The sequence below is a fragment of the Melospiza melodia genome, chromosome 5, assembly GCF_035770615.1.
Source record: "Melospiza melodia melodia isolate bMelMel2 chromosome 5, bMelMel2.pri, whole genome shotgun sequence".
NCBI lineage: Eukaryota > Metazoa > Chordata > Aves > Passeriformes > Passerellidae > Melospiza > Melospiza melodia.
Window position 1 is genome coordinate 71,174,524 of NC_086198.1, and position 26,836 is coordinate 71,201,359.

At 39.1% G+C, this 26,836-nt stretch overlaps 2 protein-coding genes across 6 annotated transcripts in view; one reads left to right on the forward strand and one right to left on the reverse strand.

The window, feature by feature from the left end:
• The window catches only part of CORIN (corin, serine peptidase), a 117,547-nt gene extending 96,899 nt beyond the window's left edge, over positions 1-20,648 (forward strand). For both annotated transcript variants that reach the window (XM_063157338.1, XM_063157339.1), the window contains 6 exons: positions 6,893-7,015; positions 9,751-9,800; positions 11,273-11,447; positions 15,111-15,382; positions 16,913-17,046; positions 17,496-20,648. In XM_063157338.1, the coding sequence (XP_063013408.1) occupies positions 6,893-7,015; positions 9,751-9,800; positions 11,273-11,447; positions 15,111-15,382; positions 16,913-17,046; positions 17,496-17,678 (937 nt within the window). In that variant the 3' untranslated portion in view covers positions 17,679-20,648. The remainder of the gene's footprint in view (positions 1-6,892; positions 7,016-9,750; positions 9,801-11,272; positions 11,448-15,110; positions 15,383-16,912; positions 17,047-17,495) is intronic.
• Positions 20,649-21,070: 422 nt separating this feature from the next.
• ATP10D (ATPase phospholipid transporting 10D (putative)) overlaps positions 21,071-26,836 on the reverse strand; it is a 41,275-nt gene continuing 35,509 nt past the window's right edge. For 3 of the 4 annotated variants that reach the window (XM_063157337.1, XM_063157334.1, XM_063157335.1), the window contains one exon: positions 24,878-25,422. In XM_063157337.1, coding sequence (XP_063013407.1) covers positions 25,065-25,422 — 358 coding nt within the window. In that variant the 3' untranslated portion in view covers positions 24,878-25,064. Of the gene's footprint in view, positions 23,191-24,877; positions 25,423-26,836 lie in introns of those variants that run through there. The other variant, XM_063157336.1, reaches the window with a different exon arrangement.

The window sequence follows — 26,836 nt, forward strand, 5'->3', positions numbered from 1 at the left end:
GTGGAAGACTGTTCTAGTAAATTGGAGCAATAATAGACCAATGTTAAAATATGTAGACTTTATTCAGTGTATTAAAGTTGTGCTAGACTAATATCTGATAGATTATGTCTCATCTTTCATGTACATATGTAGTTTAAAATATAATTATTTGGATAAGGCTGTTTTTGAAGAAATTCCAGCCTTATGATTCCTGACAAATCGTGACAGTTTCTTCAAACAGTCATTAAACATATGGTCAGTGCCCTCATATAACACTTTCTAGTTGCATGATTGGGTATTTTCTTTTTTTTAAAAGTAAAATGATTCTTACTCATAATTTTATTATCTCAAACAGCCTTGGAGCTGTCTGAATGTTTTTCTGGGTAGTTGGCCATAGGTGGCCATACCTGACCTGCAGAGGTCCCTTCCAAGCCCAACCATTCTGTGATTGGTTAACAGAAAAATACAGGAATGCTACCAAACCAGGAAATGTTCTTATTCTAATGATTGGTCACAAATCCGTTTTCAAACTGTTTTATGCTGTAACTTGTACATTTTAAACCTACTGCCCCCTTTTTTCTTTCATTTTTTATACAGGAGCTTCTAGATTCAGATTTACTCCTTTTAACACTAAACAGATATAAATCTCTCTGCAGTGAAAATTTATTCTGATATCTGCAAGCTGAAGTGGTTTTGGGTTTTTTTGACTTATATATTGAAACTAAAATAGTGTAGATTTAGACTAGTCATAAGGAATAAATGTTTCACAATGAGGATGGTGAAACACTGGAACAGGTTACCCAGAGGAATGGTTGACACCCCATTCCTGGAAATATTCAAGGTCAGCTTGGATGGGACTCTGAGCAGCCTATTCTATAATTTAGTGAGGTGACTAAAGACTTTGAGAAGGGCAAGGACTGCAAGAAGCACAGCATCTTTTATCAGGCAAGCTTTCAGGCAAACAGGTCTTCCTTCAGGTTGGCTCTTCCTGCTGTGTAATTCAGGAAAGTCTTATTTGACCTCCACACCCTCTCCTCGACTCCTACCAAGCATCCTAATGAAGGGTGCCCTCTGCATATAGACCCTGTATCATTAAACACACAGGTGTCCTTCCAAAGGTGATCTTAGCTCGTGAAATGATGTCAGTGTAAGCTTCAGATGTAAAAAGTAAGCTCAAAAATGTAAAAATGCCTATGAGAATGTTGCTCTCAAGTTCTGTTAGAGATGAGAGAAGAAGAAATTCTAATAAAAGAATAAATATGTTACATAATTTGAAATAAAGCAAGCATAAATTACACTATGGGAAGATTTCTTAGTGAATAATCATTCTGTAAAGGATGATGTTGAAGAAAGAAGTGAATTTTGTTCAAATTCAGTGAATACTTTCATTATGGGGGAAAAAAGGTTGAAAAATCAAATTGTTTGTTTCAAATTTTTGAAATTAAACAACTAGAATTTTGTTTTAAGTCAACATTTTTCTCTGAAATTAATCCAATTTTTAAAATTAAAGGCTAATTGACTTTAAATGAAGGACTTAACATTAAATTTTAAGTTGAATTAATACTTCCAGCTAAGAAAATTAGGATTGTATTTGAAGCTTTAACTTCAGATGCTTCCAACTGAAGCATCTTTTTTCAGGTTTAGCTACAGAATGATACTTTATGAAACCTGTAATTTACAGAGTCAGAGAACAGAGTGCTGCAAAGTCAGGCCTCTGTTATCAACACTGTTTTCAGCACAAATCTGAAACACAACCTCATCCTAGCTTGAAGAAAATTAACTCTATCCCAGCCAAAACCAGCATGCAGAGATAAAGCAAGCAAGTAATTTTTTTGCACTATGAGTTAACTCATTTTTTTAGACTTGACTAGTTTATCAGCTAGGATATAAGACGGAGGGATTTTGAAACCTGAAAATATCACAGTGATTATCAACTTTCTACCAAAAAATTTCAAGAATAATTTAATCATACTTTTTTTTTCTTTTTCTATCAATGCAGTGAATACTTTTAATTTCTATTTTCTATGTTTCAGTATGTTTTCACTTTAAAAATTCAGATATCTTTGATTTTATTACTCTTACAATCAAGGTTTTGATATTTTACTCCATATTCTGTGGCACAGCTTGGCTTTAGAGAATTCTGGTCAAGACTAAGATTTAAACCAATACGTACAGACAGGAAACAGATGCTGTTCCAGCTCTGAAAGAGGCCTAATTTGCTTTAAATGAGTGCCCATATGTGAGTGATCCATTGCCTTCTGACCTAAATCGAGGCTTCCTTTCTCAAACCTGCTCTCACATGAGGCCTACAAGAATGGAATTACAGAAAGTAAACTGACATGTGTCACTGTTACCTGAAAGCAAGAAGTAATCCAGTTTATGGATTATACTTTATCCTAAACTTGCAGTTTAATGAATTTGAACAACTTCTTCCAAATGGAAAAGGGAGAATAAGGTATTGAAAACATTGCTGAACAGAAGTATCCCAGATATGTTACAAACAGAATGATGAGCTTCATAACCTAAAATTAGTCCCTGCCTTCTAGTTTGTGTTCTGCTTTTTCGTTATAATTTAGTATGCAAGTCATAATGGTTATTTTTTACTGTCAACTTTGACTGTTGTGCACAGTGATCAGCAGGTAGCAGACTAGAATGCTCTGAGAACTTTTTATTAAATATTTCCATTTTACAGTTTATCTAATGAAACATTACTTTTCCCCACTTTCCCCATTTTTAATGTAGAACACAGACCAGGTTCTCTTTTTCTCTCTTAATTCTAAAAATTTCTCTCTTAAACACACATAAGAGAAACGTTAGCTTGAAATTAAATTCTTTAAAGGAATATTCTAATTTTTAAGTTAAAATTGAAAAATTAGTAAAATTTAAGTTGGAAATTCCTACTTGAGTAATGTGCTACTGCAAATTGAAATGTTTTGCCTGATTTTACAAGTAACTGATTTTATAGGTTGTTAAATATTTTGAATTGACTTAGATTAAAGGAAACTTTTGGATCAAAGGAATTATGTTAGAATTTTATGTGCCCTGTGACGGTCATTAGATCTAGCAGACATCTTTCTGTGAAGGAGCAAGACTGACTTGATGATCTTGGAGCTTTTCCCAACCTAATTATTTCTGTGATTCAGTGATTCAGCGAATGTTCTGTAATATTGAATATGCTCTGGTGTGTGAAAGTCTGATCTAGCAACTGTTGGCCTTCTTTAAGATTTAGCTCTTCATCATAGGCTCTGGTCACTAGAGTGTGTTTGTGCTGTGCAAAAGAATCATAAAATCCTCACTGTAACAGGCATCTGGAGAGCATCTAATCCTTCTCCCACTTGAAGCACTGATCCCTATTGCCAGATGGGATCAGTTCAACCACTGCTCTGTTTAGCCAAGTCTTGAAAACTTTGATGGGTGGGGCTCTCTGTTCCAGGGCTGCTTCACCTTCCTAATGAAAAAGGATTTCCTTTTTGTGTGCCCTGAGTCTCCAAAGCTGTAGGTCAAGGCCGTTTCCCCATGTTTTACCATGCAGCACTATCGGGTTAAAGGGTAGATGTAAGTCCAACTGTGTCAGGAACCCACGTCTTAAAAAAAGAACCCACTTGCCGCGGCAAAATGTCCAAATATGGACAACCCTGGACAAATCAGACCAGTGAAGAGCCTTTTTGCTTTTATTTCCAGCACATCAGTCTCAAGACATACGATGGAGACATGATGTTAACAGCTCGCTGATCCACACAAAATGTCCGAAGAGAGTGGGTTAATACAGAAAGACATAAAACCATCTCAGTCTAGATTTCAGCCAGTCATACATAGAAAAACACATATTGACAAGCATTCTATCCAGTCTTATAAAACACATGTAATGGTAGTTAAAACAAAAACTGGTTCATAAGAGACAAAGAACAGAGCTCTATTCATGCTAACCTTCTAAAGATACGCATTAAATAACCTTGTTGCCATCCTAAAGCCAATTCTACAGAGGCCTGTTGTTATTTGTCACGTATGCTCTACTGCTTGGGAAACTTTTCTGCTTGCTTGGGAAACTTTTCTGCTGTATCTGCAATGCTAACAGAACTTCAGTCTGAGGCCTATATACTTTTTTTAACCATTTCCTAAAAACCCTCTAACTTTATGGATTCCAACGCAGCACTATTGAGAAAAATTTGTTTCAGTCATGTTTTAACTCCTCTTCGAGTAGTTGCAGGTTGCTGCTGAATTGCCCTTCAGCTTCCTCTTCACAAGAATAACCAAGTTCAGTACCCTCAACCCCTCCTTAAGAGTCAGTGCCAGAGGCCCCTCTAAAATCTGAAAGCCATTTGTGTGATCCTTTCCAGTTTCTAAATATCATCTTAAACTGATGTACCTCAAACTGCACACTGTCTTCCAGTATGTATGGTTTCAGTCAACAAACACTGTTTCAATTTTCCTTTTTGGCAGAAAGGATAATAATTAAAAGCGCTAATTTAAAATCCACACCAAGTTTCTGAGCAAAGCAATTATGGCATATTCAAACCAAAAGGGAAAACAGAAAACTAAGAGAAGTAAAGGAGCCTTCTGAAAGCATTTAATGAAAAAGTATTTATTTGTTTGGCGTGAAATCTTGAAAGATATTACAACTTCAACAGGTCACTAAACTAAAAAACAGGCAGGAGAGCTGTTTTTGAACTTGAAGACGTAGCTTGATGTCTAGAAGTAATTAGCAATATAACCTTGTTGTCTTAGAAACTCAGAAGAAAGTGTATGCTACAGCTCCAAGAGGGACGAGGAGATCCTGCTGTCTGCTGTGTTTCTGGAGCACAGGATGGGGCTGGTAAAAGGGGTACCCATTGCTTCACCTCCCTCCTTTTCTCTGAGTGCTTTAGAGTCCCTGGTGTAATGTGTGCTCCTGGCTCAGCAGCCCCTCTGAAAGTCTCACACTTAGAAACTCTCACCAGCCTGAATCTTTATTCCTGAGATTTTTAGCTCATGTTCTCTCATTCTCTAGCGATTCTGAGAATGCTCTGGTCTCTACACAAATGCTAACCATTGTCTCCAGCTTTCTTCATCTAGAAATGAGGTTCTTTGTTCCCCTTCATTCTGGCTATTTCTCATTAAGTAGATGAAAGGAGACAAGTGGCAGCCCTTGCCTATCTAAAAGAAAATCTTTTATAAGCAACATCAAGGGGGGAACATAAGTGTTTATAGAAGCCATTCTAAAGATATAAATTAAGTCATCCTGGTAGATATAAATTAAGGTATCCTGGATTTGAGTGTTTTATATCAAACAGTGACCACCAAAGAAAAAAAGGTATAGGTATGATCTTTCGACTTTTGCTTTATTTAAGTAAAATAACTATGAAATTTCATGCAGGTGTATAAGTGTTTTGTAGGTTGTTACCTTGATTTAGAAGCACATATCTCCATAATTCTGATTGTAGCATCACTGTAATCTGTAATCCAGAACTGCATAAAAAAAATCTGGTATTTGGTATTAATCAAATGCCATGATATTTGCACCTTTTTGCACATTTTTGAGTTACATATTTTATAGATCAGATACTATTTACCAGTTTATAAAATACCACTGTACACAGTTATGAAATGGTGAACATCACTGTTCAGAGATCATAAGGCAGAATGTCATTGTAAGAAAAAGGGTTGCACACGTTTGGTAGGGAAAAGGGTGGGAAATATGGAAGAGAGCAGATCTTTATGTGAATTCTAAAAGCAGGCATGGAGAAGGAAAACTCTTTTTGCAGCAAACATATGCCTGCACATTCTGGTTAGTAGATCATGGAATAACATTTGCTTAATGTGCCCAGAGAAGGTTCTGAAAAATAAGTCATGTAACAGGCGGGGTCCAGGGCCGTGACCTCAAAGTTTGGTTTATTCTGCCAGCTGTGTTGAAAATATTTCCATATGGTTACACTGACAACTTTACCATTAAACACAATTCTTTGATCTCTGTTAGCCTGTGCAGTCACGTGGATAAAGAGTGCTGGTGTTTTGTAAAGATTGTTTATAAAAGAAATATAATCAGTATTGAGAATTGGACTGAAAGACAAGCTAATATCCTGGCTGGCATTACCAGGTACTGTCATGAGAGACTGGGTTCAGAGGCCAGTTTAAGGACACATCACAGTTTTGCTGAAATTCTCTAATTCTCTTTTCCATGAGTTAGGATTTAGAATTTGGCCTTTGACTGGTGTTTGGGTGAGCACAGCTTCAAAGTCCTTGTCATTGACAGGGATTGATGGCTAATCATGAATGGTTCTGTGCTGGAAAGCTGCATGACAAGTTAAGTAATTTAGAAATGTTCTATTTTTTCCATTTGGCAGTCAAGGTATAATAAAATAGCAATTTCTTGAGTCTATCAGGCAATACCTAGGCTGAGGAAGTGGATATATGGAAATATCTCCTGGTGAACCATTCTAACACTCACATACTTGTTAGGTTGCTGCAGAAGAACAGGTATGACATTGTCACCAGTGATTTGTTCTGTTTCGCAAAGCAGGCAGCTTGGACTTAGAGATGCTCTCAGGCCTTATTAACAAGGCCTAGACTGCTCTTTACTGTTAAATTTTAATGGATTTCCAATTACAGGAATCTAAGAAAGTATTTTTTCTGTTACCTCTTTTCCATATGAAGACAAGAAACTGTTGAAAGAGGATCAATGTATGCATTACAGTAAATGCCAGCAGAAGGTTCTTGCTGTTCCTGATTCCAGTTCTGCTTCTTGTTGGGAAGTGCAGTGTGACAGTCATGTTGGTTGGCCTCGCTTCTCAGGGTGATTTCATTCTCCTAACTGTATATCTGCCACTCCTGGCTTTGCAATATCAGTCAGATGTGTGTCTTTAGAGTAAACAGGTATGTTAGGGTCTCTTCACCTTCATAACTGTAACATTCTGTCAATGTTTTTCATTTGTTTCAGAGGACCATCCAAAACAGAAATTGTAATAGAGAGTGAGCAAATGCAGGACCAAAAATGGCTGAATCTGCACTCAGACTGGAAGAATAAAAATGCATCCACTTTACATGCACTTCTAGTGAATGGGTAAGTAACAGGTTTAAAAAGACCTATTTCACTGCTGTGAGTGGTCACTTACAGTGCAGGATGACAAACTCTGGTAAGCTTTTTTTTCCATGGTGTCTGTGTATAAATCCCAGCAAATTCTCATGTAAGTTGTTAAGATACATTCTGCAATTACTTTAGTGTCAGGGGCCCGTTCTGGTAGAATAAGAGCATTGGAGTGATAAAGAGGTGATGCCCTTGAAGCAGCTGGACCAAACAGCTTGGATAAATCTCTGCTGAGCAAGAAAGTCTTGCAGCTACTATAGAGCAAAATCTGCAGACACATCTTACCAATCCTCTGCAGCCTGAGTAGTCTGGATTCATTCATTTGGAGCAACTACAGCTCCTTCATTAGAGACTAGATCCACTTACAGAAGGTTTCCTTAGCTCTGGCTTCAGATGATTCCTTTTAATTAACCCAACTAAAGAGGTAATTATTAATGAGAAGCCAGGATCTTATGGCTGAGACATTCAAAGTGTGACTTTGAAGAGCCAGTGAAGTAAAAATCCAGGGCAAACCTGGGAGAGCCACCTAATCCCCATGGGCAACTGCATTCTTCAAAAACCACATTCATAATTTCCCTTTGAAATGCCCAGAAGCTTTCAGAACATTCTTCTTCCACAGAAAATCCTTGTGTTTCACAAGAAAAGATTGTCTTGGGTAACTGCAGAGATACAATATGTGTGAAGACAAAAATCTGAGGAAGAAATCTACATTTCTTTTACTTGGCTCCATTATTTTCTATACTCAAAGTATTCCCTAGTGGCATAAAACTAAAAAGATTGACTTTCAAGGGCCTAATTTGGCTTTCTTACATCTCAGTTCTGTACCTTTTTTGTTTTACATTGGTATTTTCCCCATTCCTTTAAGTTAATTAATATTTTTTTCATCTAGAAGGGGCATTACTGAATGATACTTGAAAGTTGTCTTTTTAACTTGTTGATTTTCCTTTCTCACTGTCTTTTTTTTTAAATGCTTTTCTCCAGAGTAATACAAGAATAAACACCTTGGGTTGGGACCAGATTTAAAGGCAGATCCACAATTCTATTCTGTTCAGTCACTAAAGTGCAAAGCAGAAATTTCAAGGTACTTTTTGACATTTTTGGAAGAGGTCTGCTAGAAAACATATGAAGTAATGGATCTGGAGCCTCTTGAGTTACAAATTTTAGTCACAAAAGATTTAGTTTTGCCCAAAGTGCAGGTTAAAGGAGGGAAAACATCAGTAGTGATTATTGTTAAATCTATAGCATAATTGAAAAATACATGTAGGAAATAGATCTTCCAGTCCCCCTGAATTCAGAAAATGGATAAGAAGTGAGAAGCTGAGGAGGAAGGGTGCGTGAAGGGTGAGCCTGTTTTTGTTTTGGCTGCATCCAGTGCAGATGACTGGGAAGTGCCCCTGAGCCCTGCAGTCTGGGTGTATTCATCTGTGTCACCTGCAGCATGTAAAAGGTTTCTGCTGTGGAGTATGCTGGATGTTTAAAGGAGTTGCCAGGCTTCTGGACTAATGGGAACTTGGCCAAGAACTAACAAACACACCACTAAATCAAAAAGTTTTGATAGGAGGGAACAGCACAGTGCAGGCAGTGCACACATAAAGGCTTAAAAGTTTTCTCTTTAGAGCTGGCTGAATGGTAAGTAAAATAAAAACAAGTGTAAAACACGAGCATGGCTGGTCTCAGTTATATTCCATGTACTTTCTTTGCCTGTCAAAATTGTGCACAAAATTTAATTTCCTGAAATTGGTTGTCTATCTCTACTATCTCTAGAAAAATAATTTTTTGAACTGGGTTTTCGGGAAGAGAAATAGACTGATTCTTACGGTGTATGAATGAGTTATATGCAATGTAAGGGACAAAGGTTTGGTGAAATTCCAGATTCAAGGTAATCTCGTGGGCTGGCTGACACTGTTGTTTTGCCCACATTAGTATCTATGATTTAACATGAAATGCAGCCTCTTTTTAGGTGGTTGCAGTTTTAAAGATGCTGCCTACCTGCTGGGATTAAAGTCTGCAAAGAATTACCTGGCAAAGAAATGACCTGTGTATTCAGGTCTGCACCTGCCTCAGAAAAACATGTACACAGTAGGAATGAAAAAACTGTGGAAATAAAAAGGCAATCAGCTAGTTGTGCAACAGTGTTTGCTGGATTTAATTGTGATTTCTCCTCCCTTGGCAAAAAAAATTAATTCTTCCCTCTCTTATCTGAAGATATTCAACAGAAAGTAGAAGTTTTTGTTGTTCTAATACCTTCTTCTGCCGATTTCCTGGATTCTTTTAAAATAGCCAAACTCTTAGGCCATGAAAGATCATCTGTTAGCAAAGGCATTTCAAAGAAAATCCTGTCCTTTGAGTGTAAGGAAGAGGAGACTGGCAATCTGTGCTTTCAGGTGCTGTAAATAAGAACTTGACAGACTGTGCATCCCAGCTGACCTCAGAGCTGGATCCACGCCCAGGGAGCAAGGCAGTCTGCAAAATACATGACACCTACTCATGAAATGTATTGTAAAGCTGAACTAATATTCTGAATTATCTTCAGGCAGATGCTGGAAGCCATGGATGATCCGGCATAAGAAGCTCCTTGACTGTCTTTTTACAGTTTGAGGGAATTTTTAACAGGTGGATTACAGCAATGAGTACAATACCTGTGCTGATTTTCAGATTACCAAAATGAATCAATTAATGAGATTTCTACCATGTTTTGTTTCAATATTTAGACAGACGTGTCAAAGCAGAAGCAAGGTGGCTCTCTTTTGCACTAAAGAAGGTAAGAGAGAAGTGCTTATAAAATAGGTATTTTTCAAAATGTGTTAAATCACTTTGAAAATGCAGATGTTTAGTGTGGATTCATTCTGAATTTTTTACTACACCTCTGCAAAATCTAATTTTGCACTGGTTTATTTTTCCCTACTTTACTCAGTCTCATCAGCTTTTCTTATATTTTGACTAGGATGCTGTGTGTTAAGGTAGCCCATTCCTGATACCACTAAAGGAATTCTGTCAGCAGTTAGGTTTCAAAAGGTAATTTGATAAAACTTCCTGCTGAAAATATCCTTAACCAGCAGAGTGGTTAGCAGAGTGTCTGCCTGGGAGTTGAAGCTGTGATCTAGTTGTTTAGTTCAGGAGGACAGAAGAACCTGAAGCAGAAAGTTATGGACCAAGTCTGTTGGCACAGCAGGTTGGGCAATTTTAAGTGGTTTGAAAATGCAGAAATTCTTCATCTCTGATAAAACCATGTTCTACAGACAAGAAGAGCTTTGCTGAAGAACACTTGAACTATGAAGTAGTTTGAGTCAGGGAAAAGGAATTACAAGACAGCAGCTAAATTTGGGAAACTAATCAAAACATTTTCTACTTGTCAGAGAAAGGCAAAAGCTCAAAGGAGCTTTCAAAAATCTCGTTGAAGGTATTTTGTGCTGACATATGTTGCTTACTCTATGAAGTTAAATGAACACAGTAAGAATTATAAGGTACAAAAAAACATTGCTCCAGTTAATTTCTTCAGCACTAAATTCCCATATACATGCAATGGCAGCATATCCTCCCTTGGGATGCTAGTTGCAAAAACTGGTGCTCTTCTTTTGTTCTCTAAATTAGACTGAGTATAAACAATAAATAACAAGCCTGGCATCTTTCAAATCCAAAAAAGAAAGTGAAGCAAAAGTGAAGGGTTATTTTAGAGTAGTAACTGGCAGGTGGTAGTCTGGTGTAACTTCTAGTGGAAGTGGCTTGTAAAGTGTAATGGACGAAGTACTAGAATGTCTTCAGATCTCAAATATTCTCATTCAGTAATTTCTGCAGGCAAAGTGAGTTTTCTGCTGGGTAGCTGAGTAAACACCATGACATTAACCCCACACCTGGCTTAAGAAAAACCTTATTATTAGCTGAGCAGATTTCCAGAAGCAATTATTCTGGATAATACAAAGTAGGCCAAACATGTCACTAGCTAGAAGGAAAAAAATCCATCAGGAAATCGGAGTGAAAGGACGTAAAGATTCCAAACCTTGGCTTGGTTAATATTTCAGGCAAAATTAATAACCGGAGAGCAAATCCTTTGATCCAAAGGGATGCAGAAAGCGGCTCAGTGTTTGATACAGGTGTGTGCCAAAGGCTTTGGTTTGGTGATTTGCCTTGGTTGGTGGTTACCCTGAGCAGTGCAGCGGATGAGGCCGTTCCGGGGCTGTGACAGGGTCAAGGGCCGTGCCCAGCGCGGTGCCACTAACGCCGCTGTCCCCGCAGAGTGCGGCCGCCGCCCCGCCGCCCGCATGAGCAAGAGGATCCTGGGGGGCCGCACGAGCCGGCCGGGGCGCTGGCCCTGGCAGTGCTCCCTGCAGAGCGAGCCCAGCGGGCACGTCTGCGGCTGTGTGCTCATCGCCCGCAGATGGGTCCTGACCGTCGCTCACTGCTTCGAGGGGTGAGAGCGCTCAGACGTTTCGCTGCTCGCGCGTTGTGTGAAAAATGCCTGGTTTATGATGGGCTTTTCGCAAATGTTGAAATGAATGTTATGTGTGTTGGGTTAGAAAGTAATGCTGTGTTAATTTTCTTAAGTAGTGTGTTAAGTATAGTTTTAGGTTATAGCATAATGTTAAAATAGAAACTATGCTGTGTAAGATACTTTTTTTCTAAAAGAAAAGACTCGCACAGAGATAGCAGTCACAAGACACATAGATCTTTCAGAGAAAGAGAATTTATTCCTCTATTATCAGGAGAAACAAACTTCTTCCCGCCTCGCTCAGGCAGAACAACGCTGTTAAGATTATGAAGAAGTTGACGATGACCAGACAGAATCCTGTATTTGAATAGAATTTATGCATTATGTATGAAATGTATGAATATGCAACAAGTTATTGTTTTTAGGAGTTAATCCTCTGTTAACGTGTGTCCTTTTTTGGGCTTGTGCTGCCCAGAGAAAGGTACCCCGACATCCATTACTCTTTGTTTCTATTGTCTCATATTGTCCTAATTCAAATTGTCCAAATTATTATTACAACAATTGTAGTACTATTTTTATAACCATTTTATTACTATTAGACTTTTAAAATTTTAAAAACAAGTGATTAGTGTTTTTCACATATTGCACGTGTGAATTTACAAGTTCTCCCTCTAGGAAACACATGGGATGTAGGTAAAGAGGTAAAGACCTTTGCAGAACAGCCAGTCACAGACACCTGGATGTAGGAGACTAAAAAGAAGGTAAAAGGTACAAACAGGCATCAGCTTAGATTTTCACATTTTATTATTCTCTGCTGGCATATCTACTGATGAAAGCTAAATGAAGATGCCCTGACTTTTAGCAGGAAACAGGAAAAGGAAGAAGACCAAAGCACTAATTCTATAGCTGTCATGACAACTGCCATGAGTTTAAAAATCATCCTCTGTAGCAGTGTAGAAAAGACCCTGAAAAAATGCTGTGGCCCCTGGTAGAAAGAAAAACTGAGTATTTATTCACGGTGCAAATGACATATTGAAATCACTGCCTTTTCTTTTATACAGCCCACTCTTTCATTAGGATTGCAATAATTAACAAGTCAGTATTAACAGCTGAGTGCCTCCTGGTATCAGAGGCCATGGTGGAAGGACAGTCTGGAGTGCAGAGGGTGTTTACATGTCTTAGCAATTGTTTTGATCATTGCCAACTTTTTGGTGCTAACCAATATTTCTTTTTGATGAACCACAGATTTCAGAGGGAGCTTTATTACCTGATTTATTTCATCATGTACCAAATTTTTTAAATTGAATTTCTAAAGATAATTTAAACAGGTGTTTTCTGCTGTAGTTAGCAAGTACTTCTTTGGCATATGGTTACTTAATCCTGCTTTAAACTGCAAATTATTTTAAACTGCACAAAACACTTTCTTTATGTTTAAGGCAGCAGAAATTCTATATTAAGCAAGATTCTCTTGAACTGATATTTCTTAATAGTGTTAGTCATTCACTTTTTCAGTAAAAATTTCATGTTTTTTATTTCTGAAAAACTAAATTTTTTGGTGTTTGTCCTTCTAAACTAACAGTTTGCTAAACCTGTGTAATACAAACAAGAGTACTGTATTTTATCAGATTTTGGGTCCAGAAGGAGTTTCTCTTCCTTCTTCATCTATTTTTAAATACACTCCCGGAATATTTCCTATCCTTTGGAAGAACACTTCCTGGTGATCTAAAATAAAGGGTGAGACAGAGGTTCAGCAGCATTGGACTGCTGTTGAATTTCCTGGATAAGATTCCTCTCATTACTGAAAGATAAGCAAAGCAACTGTCACATTATAAAGTAAAAATTCTCCCAGTTTTGTCAAATGCAGAAAAAGTGCCACTACATTTTTGTGCTGTTTATTTACTCCTCATGTAGAGCTGCATAATATCCCTGTAAGTTAAGAGTATAACTTCTTTCTCATTTATATTCTAAAGACCTGAAGGTACTAAGATATTCTGGTCTAATAATTGACTGAGAAGTTATATGGACTTATTTCTCTTCTGCCTTTCTGAATAGACTGGGGAGGATGTACCCAGAAGCCGAAACCTTGAAATTCTTCATTTGTAAGAACTTTTTTTTTGTAAGCTTAAGTATCATCAGCAAGACCATTCTTTGTCACAATTTTTTTTTACACAAAGTATTTTAAAAATTTCCCAAACCAACCAGATAATACATCAATATAAAGGGATTTTAAAATGTTCTGGTTCTTTATACAAAATGCTCCATTTTGTGAAACTCATGTGAAGTTTGGAATACAAAACATAAGGACATATAAAAACAATACAAATAGCCATGAATACTTGTAGAGGGCATAAATAAAAAGGGCTGCATTAACATTTTGTTGTTTGCAAGTTTTCTTATTATAGTCCCCCTTGAGTTTTGTCAAGACCATTTTGAAATGCCTTACATTAAAGTAACCAAAACATTTAGAGATTTTTTTAAAGTGTAGGACAATGCATTCTGGCTGACTACTTATTTCTCTAGGCAATGCTACTTTACAATGGTCACAAACACAATAGTATATAAATATTCTCAGTACTTCATTTCTGTAACTTTATGGAGCAGCTCATGAATTGATCTTGATGCTAAAATGATCATTACAGTCTTAAATGCCAGAATGTTCATCTAACTCTTAAGAAAAACATAGTCTTGATTCAGCAACTGAATTTCTTTACAAATTACAGGAATTAAAATCCTCTTGAGCACTATCAAAAAGCTGAAATTTTGCATGCTTTTACTTGCACTGCTTTGAATACGCTTCAGTCCTGTCAAAGGTGCTTAGTTACATGAATTGTCTTTCAGCAGTTGTGAAAAAAGGTGACTTTTTGGAGAGCTTTTAGCATCACAGACCAATTGGAAACCACAAAGAAGCCACAACTAATCCTGTGACCAGTTAGGACAGAGAGATTACAGCCTCAAAGCCTTCCATAAAATCTAGGCTTTTCTGATGTGTCTCAACAAACAATAGTTCAGTGTTGCCCCCTGTATCATATGTATCACTGCTTTGTGGTCTTGTATGTTTACCAAAAAAGTCTCAAAAAAATTTAAGAGTCAAAGTAACCTTTGATCTTAGGCATATAAAGTATACTTGGCTGAATAAATAAGGGTTTTTTCCCATGGCTATCAAAACCATTTAATTTACACAATAAAATTGCTTATTTGAGATTCCTTAGGGTTTTCAGCGAGGCTTAACTGCTGTCAGCAGCAGACTACTGAAAAATATTCTCACCCCAGCAAAATCTGCATGTGCCCACCAGTGAGCGTGTGAGCAACTAACGCTGGGAAGGATCCAAGGGATGACTTTGACAGCCTTTAATAGAACAACTAATAGATGGCTACATATCTTCTGAGGGAGTGAGCTTTAATGTGTTTGATTGCAAGCAGGAGGGAAATTAAAAGCATTGAATTCTGTTGCTCAGATCTTTGCTGTAAGAAATAATGCATAAATAACTGTTTTCTTCTTGTAGTATTTGCATGCTTTGCAAAGTGTAGTGTACAAAAAGGGAGAAAAAAATATCTTGGGTATTTTAGCTTAAAAGAAAAAGAAAAACCTTGACTGAAATTTCACTTTTTTTTTTTTTCTTTTTTTTTTTTTTTTTTTTTACAAAGGAGAGAAAGTGCAGCTGTCTGGAAAGTAGTGTTTGGGATTAGCAATCTTGATCATCCGTCAAGTTTCATGCAGACCCGACTAGTGAGGACCATCATCCTCCATCCACGCTACAACAGAGCAGTTGTAGACTATGATATCAGCATTGTGGAACTCGATGAGGACATCAACGAGACAAGCTATGTAAGACCTGTCTGCTTGCCCAGCAAGAACCAGTTGGTTCAGCCAGACACGTACTGCTACATCACAGGCTGGGGACACATGGGCAACAAAAGTAAGCTCAGTGTTTCTGTGACCTTTGAAAAGTAAGAGTATTTCTGTGACTTTTGAAAAACTTGTGAAGCTTCTACTGAGTTAATCCAATAAGTGATAATGTTACAAACTTTTGTCCATTTATACTATTACTGGATCTTAGTAAATAATGGGGAAGTGTAACTACTCTTGAAGGGATCAAAAGCTGTGACTATAGCCTAGCTTTTTCAAGCAGCAGCCTCAATTTATGCTCCGTAATACTTACTTAGACACTGACTTGATTTTTAAAAATATTGAGGATCTGGAAACTTCTATCAAGAAAGTCCCCCACGTTAGTTATGACTTTACCCGTCTAAGTTGCGGTCAGAACAGTATTGCAAAGGTAGCACCTCTTCAGAAACCCTCTCAGTTCAGAGAAGGCTGGGGACACTGGAAGCACTGGCATAGAGGCTGGAGGAACAGGGTCATGAATCATTTCATACTTGTGGGACAATTTATTCCACAATCACAAGTGTTGTTTTTGTACCTCTGAATAGGTTAGTGGGTTTTCTTGTTTTGGGGCTGCCACAATCCTTGTCAAGAACTGTTGTGTTATGTAAATCTTTGGTCAGGTAAAATAATTCTGCATGAAGAGTATGCAAATTAGTCTGGCTCCAACACTTTTAGTGCACTAGCCATTGTGTTTCTGCCTTTGCTATTATTATAGTAATTACTAGGGATGGCTTTTCCATACATTGGGTAAGGAAATCTTTCTTTCTGTATTGCTTCAGTGGAACTTCAGTTGTAGTGGCCAGTTTAGATGAGGTACAAATTAAACTGGATATGGGAATGGTAAGCTGTTTACTGGCATCTCTACCCATCTAAAATATCTCTACTTGATGTCAGGAGAAAAACTCTGACAGTTCTTTTTGCAGACTGGTAAATAGTTTTTTTGTTCTCTAATGTGGTCAGAGTTGATTTTTAAAGGTTTTATGCTAGGAAGCATCAAAACCCACTGTGGCTACATAGCATTTAGGTTGAACAAATTTGATTAGAATTTGAGCTCATTAAGTTGCTTGGACTAGGAAGAAGTCTTTTATTGTCTCTTGAACATATTACAATAATTTCATTAGGTTCAGATCCTGATTTCCCGTTCCTGGTACATTCTGTAAGTCAAATTTATCCAAACATAGCCAGAATAGTTCTGATTATTACCAAGTTTTACCATGACAGACACCAAGAAACAGGGAGGTCCTACCCTGGAACAGTGAATCAAACCTATTGTCCACTTCTCCCACATTACTATTTTCCAGCCACTACTGCCCCCATCTTATAAGTCACAAATTGCAGCATGTCAGGGTGTGAATGCTCAATAAACAGCAAATGTCACACCAGTCCTTGTGTGCTTAGTCCTTCTCCAGAATGCAACACATAGTGCTCCTTACATTTAATACATATATAGAGAGCAATATTTATAATATATCCCAGTGGAAATGTTTGTCATACCTCATGGGTCATAATAGGTAAGTATTTGTGAATTTGTGTATAGTAAACACCTAATTCTGTTTTTCAGTGCCTTTCAAGCTTCAAGAAGGAGAGGTTCGCATAATTTCCTTAGAGCAATGCCAGTCATATTTTGACATGAAAATCATCACCAGCAGGATGCTGTGTGCAGGCTACGAATCTGGCACCGTGGACTCTTGCATGGTAGGCTTCTCTGTAAGGAGAAAGTTTCCAGAAACAAAATTGCTTTTAGAAATAAAAATACTGTGATGTTAATTAGGTGTAGCGTACTTTATGTATTCTAGGAATGACAGGTGTCTATTTATATACTTGAACCCAACTTTTATCATTACTATTATTGTTAATATTGGTGTAAGGAACTTATCTTCATGCTACTGAAATGCTGCTTGAAGACTCTAGGGTTTATCTTCATTAGTTAAATTTTTAATTTTTATGAGCCTTTTGCAGGTTATTTTTTGTACAAATGTAATGGGTAATAAATACTGGTAATGCTGTGTGTGGCTACACAGTTCAGCAGGTTTTTACAGCTGAGTTATTTGCTAAAGGCAAATGGCTGTGGGAAATGTGATATAGCTTTAATGATGAGTGCTGGCCACGTGTGTAATAGAGTGATTTTAACTTTCCTGTTGCAGGGTGACAGTGGAGGACCACTTGTGTGCGAGCATACTGCCGGGCGCTGGACTCTGTTTGGTCTAACATCCTGGGGCTCTGTCTGCTTTTCCAAGGTTTTGGGACCTGGAGTTTACAGTAACGTGTCACATTTTATTGAGTGGATTGAAAGACAAATATATATCCACACCTTTCTGCTAAACTAACTCCAGATGGTAAGGATTATGCTGACAGACAAAAGAAAAAAGGAATCAGCACTTCAACACTGAAGGTTTTGCAGTCCAGAAACTCTGTGAAAAGGAGTTTCAAGCTCTGTCTATTCTTGTTGTGGAGCAATGGAATATGCAGTGTATGTTACTGGTAAATTCTCTGCTCGTGAATATACTTTGTGGTAGAATTAATAATCCTTTTGACTTTTCTTTTAACTGTGTTGTGGTGCTATTCTAAACACTGCAAAAAGCTTAAAAGAAAAGAATCAACCACTTTCTGCCTTTCAGCTATTAAAACTAAGCAGTAGCACAGACTAGAAGAACTTTTTAAAATAACCTATTTTAATACTATTCAGTTAGTAGCACATGCATTTTCACTCACTTCTTGTGATGAGGAAGGAACTCTGTGCATTCATGTGGCCCTGCAGGATGTACATTCACAAGGACAACTCTCGACAGGGGCATACCACATGCTGGAGGAAGAGATTGATGGGTTTGTACATCCATGTGGCACAGGACACATCAAAGCACACGTGCAGGTCTCCAAAGGTGTGTAGCCATATGCTCCTGGCATGCCTGAGCTAGTGCATTTTGTCCCTCAGGGTGGTTCATTTGCATAGGCATACCCCTGTACTGTCCTCATTCCACAGCTTCTGTTCCCAGAGCCAGACTGGGCATCTCTCTGGGGTGATGCAGGAACCAGTGGGCCCACAGACCCATAACTGCCAGTAGAGGCACTAGAGACCAAAACTTTATTGTTCAGACTCTGTGGACAGCCTCTAGCACTTAATCTTCTGAAGCTTCCAATGTCCTAATGTGTCTAGGAAACACCCATGTCTCAGCAGCACTACACTGAGCAGTGTATTTATCAAATCTGTGCCCCACTGGCTTTCCCCCTCACACTGTATCGTGTGTTCAGCGTACAAAGCATGCACTGACCATCTCCAGCCCTCTAAAAACCTAAGAGGGTTGGCAATACCACTGCAATGGTTTTCCCTCCTAGAGTCAGCTAGTTTGGACATCTTGTGAGACATGGGAAATGCAGATTTAAAATGCAATAGATGCAGTGTGGTCACTGTCACAATATTGGGGAACTGGGTAATTTTTATAGGTCTCTTCTTGTACCTTGCATTTAAAGTTTAATTTTGACAGCAAGATAAAACATTTGGGAAAAGGAAAAAAGCAGAAAGAGTTTGATGGAAGACTTGGGATTCCAGCTTCTGTTGAAATGAGTATTAGAAATACCAGATGCAAAGTACAACAGCTTCACCAGCAAAGGCTCAAGGAGCCCAGCTCAGGTGCTTGGTAGCCAGATGTGCAGTGCTCTGTGCAGTAGTAAGACACTGAGCCTTAACTCTACTTAACTCCAAGAGAATCTGGTTGAAAAAGATTATGATGGAGCTTGGCACCTTTTTATGGTGCTAGAGGGGAAGTATGTCCTATCAACTGGTGTAGATGATGTCCTGCACAGCTATCAGCTTTTAGGAGGCCAGAACAGGACGAGTTGGGAATCTGAGGACTACAAGACAAATTCCACTGGGGAACAATGCATTTAAAATTTGTGTTTTCAGTGCTGTGCCTGGTCCCCTGTGAATCCAGCCTAAGGCACATAATAATCCTCTCTGCTACCTCTGGCACGGCCCCATGACAGCACGGCAGGGCCTTGTCAATAGCATGACTGACTGCTGCATGTGAAAACATGCATAAAAAAGACCTAACACATGGACATTTCAGGTACTATGAATCATGTTGCAACTCACCTCCACAGATCTATTGCTTTTGTGAAGGTTTATTTCTTCTCTCCATATCTTCTCCTTAAACATTCCTAACATTAGAACATTAGTCACACTAGACTGCGCTGTAGACATGATTATTAATAAATACTCAATATTTATGTTATGGATTCTGAAACTATTTAAGTGATTACTCAGTCACTGTTTCATGCTCAGAAGGAAAACTCTTTGAGGCTTCGCTAGGTTTGAGTGTTGGGGTTTTTTAGTATCTTAGGGATATAACACTTAAAATACTCTTCTTGCCCCAGCTATAAATGAGAGAAGGCCGCTGTGACCATGTTTATCTAGTGCAAGTAGATTACAGCTGAAGCAGGTTATTGATGTCCTTGCCTCAAGGACACAGAGGCTGGAGCTCAGTTCTCATTCAGCTTTCCTCTGGGGCTGGGATCTCTGTGGCTGTAGAGCAGAGAAGTTCTGAGTCCTGGAGCTGGTTCAGGAGTTCCCTGAGGTGTGGGTGGCCCAGTGGTTGTTAGAGCCAGCTGGCTGGTGTCAGACAGGTTCTGGCCAGTGTGTTTTCCAAAGAGATGCTGCTCCAGAATAAGCAACCCAGCCTGGCTGCTCTCCACCAGATATGGTCTGTGGTTAGCAGCTCTGAATTTTATAAAGCACCAGAATACGTAAGTCATTCATGTAGATATTAGCATTACCAAATGATAACATGTAACTACACATTTTAGTTACCTGGATTTGACCTTCCACCAGTTTCCAGAGTCCCTCCCAGGAAATGAAGTAGAGGCTTGCTTAGACATAAGGTCCAGGCCTGTCCTATATGGGATCAGTCTGAAGAAATTCCAGGCTGAACCCTATCCCAGATGGCTCTAGGAGGGAGCACTCTTATCCTTTCCCATGACTGTGTCTGACACAACATTCCATGTAAAGAGGAAATTTGTAATTTTATAGATGTATTTTTATACAGGGTTTTTTATGTGTGCACATGAAATAGGCAAACGTGCTCCTCCTTCCACTGTCTCAAGCCTTCTCCTGTGTGCTGAACAATGGCTGTGATCACAGTTACGCTGTTTGTCCCACAGTGTAGCCTCGTTGTAAGGTAACGTTTGTTGGTTTTGCTTCTACCACAGCTGTATCTCCAAATGGAAGCAGTGCCACTCTCGGTTAAGTCAACGTGTTTCTTTCTAGTTGTACTAATAAAAATTTACAATCATTTTCCAAATAACTTCTGTTGAACATGTGTTTTAATCTTTAGAGGGACTAAATGATAATATGGAGGTAAAAAGTTACAACTTTAGCAATAATGCCAAAAATAGCCTTCAAAAGGCATTTTTGAATCCTTAGCTGACCTTTTTTAGCAGCCCTATTAGTACTGCAGTTCTTGTGGAGATTCTGGCACTACCACCACTGTACAACTTCTAGTTTTTTCTGTGTGTATGCTTCCAATACAGAATATTACTAGGAATACTGCTGCGGACAACTACTGCGAACTTAGAAATCTGAAAAATTAAAGCTGCAATCTGAACACATTTTGTTCTATAATTTTGCTCTGGAATGCAATTAAATAAAAAATCTCTTATAAGTTGTACACAGAATTTCAACAACGTGGTACACATGCTGAAATCAAAATAATAAGCAGACAGAAGCTTAACACTGTTAAAATTTACCTTTCCACTGCAATAAGGAAGCCAGGACCATGAGGGTAAGAGTAACATAACAACAAATAATACAAAATTCACACTGAAATTCATCTATGGGAACATTGTTAAGACAGTCACATTTGGAAGTTGCCCATCAGCCTTGGCCAAGAGCCAGGGCTGGTGGGAGCAGTGGGTTCTCTGCTTTAGCTGGTCCTCAGCCAGTCCTCAGCCTTGTGCTGCAGCCAGTGGGGCTGTGGAAAACACAGCTCAGGCCAAACATCAGCTCAAACAGTGCCCCAGGAACAGACCAAAGTTCACTGTGCTGCCAGAATACTCAGCAAAGGCTGTGGCTGACTGCCACCCACAAATCTTTAGCACAGGTGTGGTTGCTGAGAAAAAAAATTTAAAATATGTACTTTCTTCTGTAAGTCAAACACTGCACATCAAAATCAGAGTTAAGGCTGTTCTAGATGTAGCTGTAAAGTTTGGGGCAGTTGAAGGTGGTTCTTTTGGTTTGTTTTCATATTAAAGAAGTGTAAATGCTGTGCTTCCTTTCATGACATGTGGAAGGCACCTGTGAGATGCTCTTAAAAAGCTTATTTTCAAAATGGAAAAGTCAGATTATGCTGTGCCTAAGTGGAGAAGCAAGCAGGTGATTGTGGTGTTTTCAGTGCTAAAAAAAAAATAATAAAGGGAACATTGAACTGTTGAGAAGCACAGGGAGTGCAATGTGTTTCTACCCTTCATTTGGCACTACTTTAGTTATGGCCAATTAATATTTTAAAGCTTTTCCTAAAGACTCATGACCCTCATCTCCCTTTCAATAAAAGACAGCAAGTAATCACAGCAAATGCCTTCAGCTATTTCTTCTGTTTGTCCACCACAAAAAAACCCAACAAACCCAACCACCACACCAAAAAAACTTAACAGTCAAACAAAAATAAAACCCAACCCAACCCCCAAAGCAAGTTTTACCCAACAGATAATTATGTTATGACCCAGACTGCTTGTTGAAATCCTCTAATAAAATACAACTGTAGAGGGCAGTTTTAAAAAATATGGAGTACCAATATGCAATAAACACACACACACACACACACACACACGTGTGTTACTTTTCACTACTTCAAGTGGTACAAAAGCATTTACAATCTCAGCAGAGAGGATCAGTGTCCTGAAAGCCTCACTGCACTAAGTTGTGAGTAATGGAGTGCTGAGGCTTCTAAAGAGTCACATAATAACAATTTAAATGTCCATCATGGAGCTGGTGCTGGGTCTAACAGATGACTCCAGATGACTCCCGCTCATATTTCTTCATGTCATTATTTTGATGCCATGGCTTAGTCAGAAGGTTTTACTTCTGATCTTACTCTGATCTTACTTACAGCTTTTGTATGAAAAAATGCAAACTCCTGACAGTAAATTATTGTCTACCTGTCAAATCTGCTGGTAGGTTGTGCTTCTGCAGCAGAGGCAGCAAGAGGGCAGGTCACAGGCCGGTGCTGTCCCCAAACTCTTATTCACAGAGGCAGGGGGGACAGAGCTGAGGCCTGCACTCCCTCAGGTCACTGGAAATGCTGGAGCCCCCCCATCAAAGTTCAACATACCTCAGTCATAGAGTTAGAGACCTCTAAAACATGGACCAGTCTCCTCTCACTGGCCACAGGAGCAGAGAGGCCATGGATTTAAAGTGCAGAAGAAACATTCAGGTCAGATAATGAAAAAAAAACCCACTATTTGAGGGCAGGAGAGCACTGCTTGTTTCTCTGGAGTTCTTTACAGCAGGATAACATCCACTAGGAAGGACAAGGGTGGAGCTGAGCCTGCCTTGGGATTGTGGAGCAGAGTAGATGATTTCACTTCATCCCAGTAACTCTCTTCTTGTGTGATTCTGCCCCAGTACCAGCTTGTCTCCCTGCACAACTTGCAGCCTTGCAGCTCTCATTTCTTGAAGAGAAAGTGGAGATGTTCCACTTGGGAAATTTGGAGTATTCTCATAGCAAGGTGCCTCCCCACAGCAAGAAGGATGTTTCAGATAAACATCTGAAAAAGTAACTCAAAACAACATGATCTCTTGGAGTTTGAATGTCTGTGGTCACTTCAAAGGCCTCTTCTTTATGTTAGAACCTACCAAAAACATTTTATCATATGTTGAACCGAACTAAAAAAAAAAAAAAATTCAGAAATGGCTGTCATCACTTTCTCCTTCCACTACTTTTCTTCTACAGGCTAAAAAAACTACATTTTCTCTTTCTCCCCTCACTTACACTAGGGATAGAGTCAGTCCTAATTACATTCTACCTTTTGAACACAGAGCTGTTTTAAACATTTGGTTACATGTGGTGACTGGCATTTGAATGAACTCAGCATGCCCTCAATATCTGCCCTGTATAGCAGCAGCTGTCCAGACCTCACAGCGTTTGTTTAAATTCTTTCAGAGATCTTAAAAGATGTGGAATATGTAATGTTGATCATTGATGTGGAAAGCTCATGGTTCAATTAGAAAGCAGAGCCCTTGCCTGAAACATGGTGCCTAAAAATAAGCACACAATCTGGGCAATTTGAAAACAGAAAAGTCTGAGAAAGTAACAGAACCAAAAAATGGGCTCAGCACTAATAATTCATTAGCAGCTACAGTTTGAGGAAATTGTTTATTTCAACAGGTGCTAGTGAATACAAACAGATTTCCTAAGCTCCTCTCTAAATTGTCCATGTAACTTTTTGGGAATGGAAGTAAAAAGGAGGCAGTATTTTAGAGTCTGGAATCTAGAAGCTGCCACATGCACCTCAGCCACTTTTTGTGCAGTGTGTGAGCAGTGGAAAACTGGCAGAGGGCAGGACTCGTCTATCTTGGGAGACAGATGAACAACAGCACTTAAATGTGAGACATGCAATGCAAGATGCCTTCTTTTGAGCAGCCTTTAGAGACACATAAGCTGATTATTATAAAAGCTTGGAGAAATTTTAAAACATCTGAGAGTGAAGAAGAGTGATGTTACCAGCTAAAAGCTGCTATTTGTAAGAGAAGACCTGAAGAGAGACTGGAGCTCCTCACTGCTGCTGGCTGACAATTTTGCAGTACAGGCATGAGGTAGTTTAGAGAAAAGACAGCCAGCCAACATCTGAATTGGGTGAGGTAGGAAAAAAGTCCATTTTGGTGGCAGACAACATGAAATGGCACATGGAGTCAAAATGGAGTGACACACCTGGAGGATGACCTGACATGGAAAACAAAAGGCTGCACTTAGGGTTTGCTCTTTATGTGAAGAAGGCAGTGAGGGAGCCATGTTACATATGTCTCACTTGGGCTTCCCTCTTATGGTTAAAATTGTGTTTGTCCAGCAGGGAGATGGCCCATGCAAGAGCCCGGTGAACAAACTGGACTACAGTGCTTACATAAATTACTGTCTACACACACTACAACATGTAATAAAACGTCTTGAAACAAGCCAACCAGTAACACAACATCCCAGCCCTGTAGCTTACTTCATTCTTCAGCAACTGATGAATGCCAGGGCATGCTAGGGTTCTGGGGCACAGTGTAAGGGAGCAGGCTGACTTGCCTCAACTGGACTCTGTGAATCCACATTCATGCAATGCACTGTCCATAACACCACGAGGTGTTATGCAATGTTGCATACAAGAAATAAGCAGTATGCAAAGTCCAGTGTGTGAAGAAATATAAAAAATAATTCAGACATTTAGACTGTGAATATCTTAATAAATTACAGCAAAGTCTTACAAACAAGCTTTTAAGGAAATGTGTTTGTCATCTACCTTGGCTGAAGAAAACAAAACCACAGCATGGCAGAAATCAGCAGTTACTACTCCTGTCTTTAACCAGCTAGCATTCCAACTTTGTAAAATACAGTAAAGCATCTTCTTCATACAAAACAGAACTCAAAACTGCTCTGTGTGCTGGAGTTACAGCACTGCTGCCCTTTTCAGAAGCACACACAGAGACTTTGGCACATGATCTATTGCCACCAAATGTAAATGTATTATTTCCCTTTGGTAAATTCAGTCTCTTCAGAGTTCAAGCCACTTGTACTCCCAGACTCATCCTGAATGTCTGGTAAGAAGGAGGTGTTCTTTAATAACCTATCTCTTGAACAGGCCTGAAAAGGTGTTTTAGATGCTGGCAAAACACTGTCAGTTCTTTCTTCCTCTGATACAGCACCTGCAGCTGAGCTGGACAGCACAGAAGTAGGCTGGAGCTCCACCCTATAATTCACATTGCACTCATCTTTCCATCTCTCAATTTCTTTCCTCTGCTCCTTGGGGGACAGTCTGACAAGGCACTTGGCTCTCAACACCGGAGATGGAAACAGTGTTCCTTGGAGAACTCTTATCAAATACCTACAAAATAAACACAGTAACAAATAAGCAGTTTAAAAGAAACCCCAAAACTGTTTCCAGTGACTAAAGGAAACCAAACACCATTCAAGTAGCCCTGAAGCCTAGTTCTTGAACTAGAACTAGGTGATCTTTAAGGTCTCTTCCAACACAGGCCATTCTATAATTCTATGATATGAGAACTGACTTAACTGGCAATTTAGGTTGGTTTAAATCACAGATTTTTGCAGTGGATTTTCAGGCAACAGGGCATCCAATGTCTGTCCTTCCATAAGAGAACTTCTTTAAACCTCCAGTGGAAGCCCCAATCTCACTCCCTCATGCCAGAAGCTGCAGAGGACCCCCTGGTTTCACAATGCCCCTGGGTGGAGGCTTTTCAGGACCATACAAAGGATCATATCAGAAATAAACATTGGAAAAAAACATGCATGTGACAGCAGTTGTCCCATAACAAGTACTTCTGCTTCAAATCACTGCAGTAGAAAAGCTGAAATTAGCCACAACAGCTATAAATCTTCTGATTCCCTGTTGACACAGGGAGAGTACTTTTGACTTAAGCAATTTCTAAACAGTTTGCCTTTAGTTCACCATGAAAACCACTGCCATCTTCAAAATTCAACAGCCACACACTGGAAGTAGCTACCAAGCTGAAACCTTTATCCTGCCTTGGCTCTCTACAGCCCTACCAAAAGGTCTCAGAACAGCCTTTATCTAATAATTTGCCATGTAGAGGAGATTTACTGTGTGTGAAAGAAAAGGCTCTACTGTCACCACCTGAACCAAGCTGAGAGCAGGGACAGAAAACCACGTGTTTCTTGCACTTTATGGTTTGTCATTCTGCTGAAGTGTGAGCCAAAGCCATCATCAGTCAGATCAGATCAGTCATAATCCCCAGTGAGTGCACTAAAACTCTTGATGACATGCTTGAGACACAGATCAGACATGTTCAAACAGGACTTAATACTTGGTGGCCATTGCAGGCATCTGCAGGCATGGCTCTGCCAGCTTTGCTGCTGGCAGGACTGATAACTTGTGCAGCCTGTACTACAGCACTTGATCCAGAAACTGTGCTCAGACCGTGTCTAATGACATCAAATTACATCAGGTGAGCAGGAGACAGCACTTATCTCCTCAACTCTTCTCAGTAACTGTCTGTGCAATTCAATTTAAAGTCTCATTCTTTCTGAAATGATATAAGAGGGAAAGAAAGAGACACAACACAGAACAACGAGTAATTAGCACTGGAGGCACTTCACTGTAGGCTACAGACTTGAGTTCATGCTCAGGCAGTGAAATGAAGATAGCTGTGGCTACTAAAGAAAGCTAAAGGGAAGGTTTGATGAAGTCTCTTTCACTGGCTTTCACGTGGTTTGGTTTGCTCTGTTGGCTCATTCAGGTGTCTCCCTGCTCACCATAC